This window comes from Manihot esculenta, chromosome 9 (assembly GCF_001659605.2).
Source record: "Manihot esculenta cultivar AM560-2 chromosome 9, M.esculenta_v8, whole genome shotgun sequence".
NCBI lineage: Eukaryota > Viridiplantae > Streptophyta > Magnoliopsida > Malpighiales > Euphorbiaceae > Manihot > Manihot esculenta.
Genome location: NC_035169.2, coordinates 28,735,831 through 28,740,048, shown reverse-complemented (window position 1 = coordinate 28,740,048; position 4,218 = coordinate 28,735,831). Strand labels below are relative to the sequence as shown.

Here is a 4,218-nt window from a genome sequence, read left to right as displayed (position 1 = left end):
CAAATATCATTATTGATTTAAGTGTCAAAACAATAAAAACCAACTATTTTATTTTATTTATCTTGCAAGTTTTTCTGTGATCATTTAATTAAAAGACAGAATCAAGTATTTAATGCCTTCTACACCTACAATAAGTCTTACATATTTTATGAAATAAATAAATGGAGAAATATATATATATATAATAATAATAATAATAATAATAATAATAATAATAATACAACTTACTCATTGAGATCACAAAGTTATCTTAATACATATAATTCAAAAATTATTAATAACTCCTTTTTCTCTTTCCTAATTAATTCCATTATTGTGGTTATATATAAAATAAAATACAAAGAATTACACCAAAAAAAAAAAAGCAAATATCCCATAAAAATATAACACCCAATAGCAATTTAGATAGTCCATTCTCTCTTTCTTTTCTTTCCAGCGAGAAATTCTCCCTTCTAGTTCAATTTTTCTTCTCCTTCAGCACTACCAACTTGTGCTAGTTTATCTGCTAGGTGAGTTTTTTTGATAGGTCTTGGGCTAGCTCTGAGTTTATGGGCTTATATATTTTCTAGAGCTAGTTGGTTTATATCTATAAACTTAATTATTTTATTTAGATTCGTTGTGTATCTTTATTTATTTTTGAATTTGACTTTTTTATTTATGGAATATTATCTTCGGAGAAAAAAAAGTATTTTTGAATAATTTTAATAACTATAATAATATTGTTATTTCTTTACTAACTTCTTAATTAATATAAATTGATTATATGGAATAAGAGTTGTTGTCCATAATAATTTCATGCAAAGAAGACGATAAGCCAAGAGATATTAGTCGTGAAAATCTGACACGTGGACCCCAAATATATCTGAACCATTTCCATTGGATAGCTGATTACACGTGGCGGCCAACTTCCTTTTCACCATCGAGATTATTGGTCGCTAGTCTTTATCATATCTTGTCCTTGTTACCGTAGTTTCTGGATAACTAACATTTTTCTTATCCTAAATTATTATTATTGTTTGCATTTAGAAAAATATTTTTGTTTTTAATCTGTTACAAAAATTAACGGAATTTTAGTGGAGAGAAATCGAGGTTAAACCCTAACCACAAACCGACCCAGCTCCGAGAAGCCTCTATTTTGTCCGTGACCTGGTTTCCAGACCCATGGGTTAGAAAGCCCACGTTTCCGATCTCGGCCTCTAGACTCCTATAATTCAAGCCTCCAGACGAAAGCCAACGTCCTACTCAGCCAACACGAACACGCCATGTAACATAATCCAAATTCCAATTGTGTGGCCGTTAGGAATTCGTAAGCCAATCCACAGAAACTAATCTCTTCGATGGCTACTTCACTTCTCACGCACTCCAAAAACCTCGCCTTCTATAAATCTCCGTCACTGACCCTTCTCAGTTGCTCAACGACGATTGCTCCAAAATAGTGTTCAACTCACATTTCGTCTTCTTCTCTTCCGTCGTGTCCCTGCCGTTGGATCAATGGCTTCTTCACTCTCAACCATCGGAGCTGTTAACAGAGTACCGGTACTTTGATTTTCCCGCCCTTTTCGTTTTTGTTTCTTTTGCTTCCGGCTTTGATCTCACTTCAAGCTATTCGAAGCTGAAAATTGGGTTTCTGTAGTTTTATTTGGTGATAATTTAAGTATGCTGGTGCTCAAATTCAATTGAAGCTATGGAGTCTGTACTTGCTTTTCAATTTTGTGGTTCTTTGATTACTAAGAAGGGAGTGTGTTTTGTGCAGTTGAATTTGAATGGTGCAGGTGCAGGACCTTCAGTGCCTAGCTCAGCATTCTTTGGCAGCAGCTTGAAGAAGCTTAATTCCAAGATCAATAACCAGAAGTTGTTGTCAGGGAATTTCAAGGTTGCTGCCGAATATGACGAGCAGAAGCAGACCTCCAAAGACAGGTGGGGAGGTCTTGTAACTGATTCATCTGATGATCAGCAAGATATTACTAGAGGAAAAGGAATGGTAGATTCTCTCTTCCAAGCTCCCATGGGAACAGGAACTCACAACCCAATCATGACTTCCTATGACTATATCAGTCAAGGTCTTCGCCAGTAAGCAACTATATTCACTTGATCTGGTAGTTCGATGATATTTCTGCTCGATTTCGGCATGGAATTTTGAACATGTTTAGTTGTTTTACAGATACAACCTGGACAATAGTATGGATGGTTTCTACATTGCGCCTGCATTCATGGACAAGGTCGTTGTTCACATCACCAAGAACTTCTTGAACCTCCCAAATATTAAGGTTAGTCGAGTTGAGTACTGTTATTTTTCAAGAAAATAATAAATGGGAAAGGGAAAATTGAATGACTCGCTGATAATTGACTCAGGTTCCACTCATCTTGGGTATCTGGGGAGGCAAAGGTCAAGGAAAATCATTCCAATGTGAGCTTGTTTTTGCCAAGATGGGAATCAAGTGAGACTCGATCTTATTTCGCTCTTTTCATAACATATAATTTGACATCATTGCAAAATTTCTCGAGATTAATTAGATGTTGCAATGTTGATGAACATTCAGCCCCATCGTGATGAGTGCTGGGGAGTTAGAAAGTGGGAATGCCGGAGAGCCTGCGAAATTGATCAGACAAAGATATCGCGAGGCAGCAGACATCATTAAAAAGAAGGGGAAGATGTGTTGCCTCTTCATCAACGATCTAGATGCTGGAGCGGGTAGGCTAGGTGGAACCACCCAATACACAGTCAACAATCAGATGGTGAATGCGACGCTGATGAACATCGCCGATAATCCGACCAACGTCCAGCTTCCTGGTATGTACAACAAAGAGGAAAACCCCCGAGTTCCTATAATAGTTACAGGAAATGACTTCTCCACATTGTATGCGCCACTCATCCGTGATGGTCGTATGGAGAAATTCTACTGGGCTCCCACTCGAGAAGATCGGATTGGTGTGTGCACAGGGATTTTCAGGACTGACGATGTTCCCAAAGAGGACATTGTAAAGCTTGTCGATACTTTCCCTGGACAGTCCATTGGTAAGCTCTCTGCTGCTTTCTCTTTTACACCAAGAAAAATGCCGAATGCAGCTGTGAATCTGGGTTTGATTTTGGGATAATTGGAGCTAAATGATCGATATTGCTATCTATGTTTGCTTGTAGATTTCTTTGGTGCTGTCAGATCCAGAGTATACGATGATGAAGTGAAGAAGTGGATTGCCACAGTGGGCGTAGAAAATGTTGGGAAGAAGCTCGTTAATTCATTGGAAGGACCTCCAACTTTTGACCAACCAAAGATGACTCTTGAGAACCTCCTTGAATATGGTAACATGCTTGTGATGGAGCAAGAGAATGTGAAGAGAGTCCAATTGGCAGACAAGTACTTGAAAGAAGCAGCTCTTGGAGATGCAAACGAAGATGAAACAAAGAATGGATCTTTCTATGGTTAGAATCTTGATCCTAAAGGCCTTGATGGGAGTTTGCATCTGTCTTTAGGATTATGATGCAATAAAGACTTGATTAAGTAACCATTGAGATTTTTTTTTTTTTTCCTTTTGTTTTATAATTTGGATGCAGGCAAAGCAGCCCAGCAAATTAAGGTTCCTGTTCCAGAAGGGTGCACTGACCCATCAGCTGAAAACTTTGATCCGACTGCTAGGAGTGACGATGGGAGCTGCCAATATCAATTTTAGGTCTCTCTGTATGTCCAACGGGTTTTGAGGGGTATTAATGTAAAGGTAATAAACATAAGGATGACTGTTGGTAAATCTGTTTTGTAGATTGGTGTATTTTGTAATTTTGTCAAAGCTTATATTTATTTTTGATGTAAGTGAAAAAATAAAATAAGAAAACTAGTTTTAAATGCTACAAGTGCTCATTCTTCTTTTTTTGGTTCTTTTATTTTGGTCTTGCAAGATCTGTTTTCGGTTGCTTCTTGTCTTGACATGTCAGGTTGCCAATTGCCAACATCCGATGTATGGCCTCATTTGATAAACTTGAGCATTTTAAAGCATTACATAAATAAGATGGGCTGAATTCCAATTACCATATTGATTAGGTGCCCAACTACCAATTTGCAGATTAAAGGAATGATGGTTGCTTGGCTGATTGTCTAAATCTAACCAATCTCTTTTAAGATTATGCAGTGATAATGTGTATCGTGCGCAAATTGCCAAAAAATTATAAAAGAAGAGAATTCTTTCGGCATGAAACTCTTATTTGAAGATATGCAATATGTGGAC

At 37.2% G+C, this 4,218-nt stretch overlaps 1 protein-coding gene across 1 annotated transcript; it reads left to right on the top strand.

The window, feature by feature from the left end:
* Positions 1–1,344: 1,344 nt before the first annotated feature.
* On the top strand, positions 1,345–3,847 carry LOC110623437 (ribulose bisphosphate carboxylase/oxygenase activase, chloroplastic). The gene is made up of 7 exons (XM_021768381.2): positions 1,345–1,536; positions 1,754–2,070; positions 2,162–2,267; positions 2,353–2,438; positions 2,541–3,016; positions 3,140–3,421; positions 3,554–3,847. The coding sequence occupies exons 1-7, from the start codon at positions 1,492–1,494 to the stop codon at positions 3,667–3,669; spliced, it is 1,428 nt and encodes a 475-aa protein (XP_021624073.1). The 5' UTR covers positions 1,345–1,491; the 3' UTR covers positions 3,670–3,847.
* Positions 3,848–4,218: the final 371 nt, after the last annotated feature.

Excerpts from the sequence above, each read along its gene's own strand:
- LOC110623437 (XM_021768381.2), top strand. The coding sequence starts at position 1,492 with ATGGCTTCTTCACTCTCAACCATCGGAGCTGTTAACAGAGTACCG. Across the intron at positions 2,268-2,352 it reads TGAACCTCCCAAATATTAAG|GTTCCACTCATCTTGGGTAT; the intron begins GTTAGTCGAGTT and ends TAATTGACTCAG. Across the intron at positions 2,439-2,540 it reads TTTGCCAAGATGGGAATCAA|CCCCATCGTGATGAGTGCTG; the intron begins GTGAGACTCGAT and ends ATGAACATTCAG.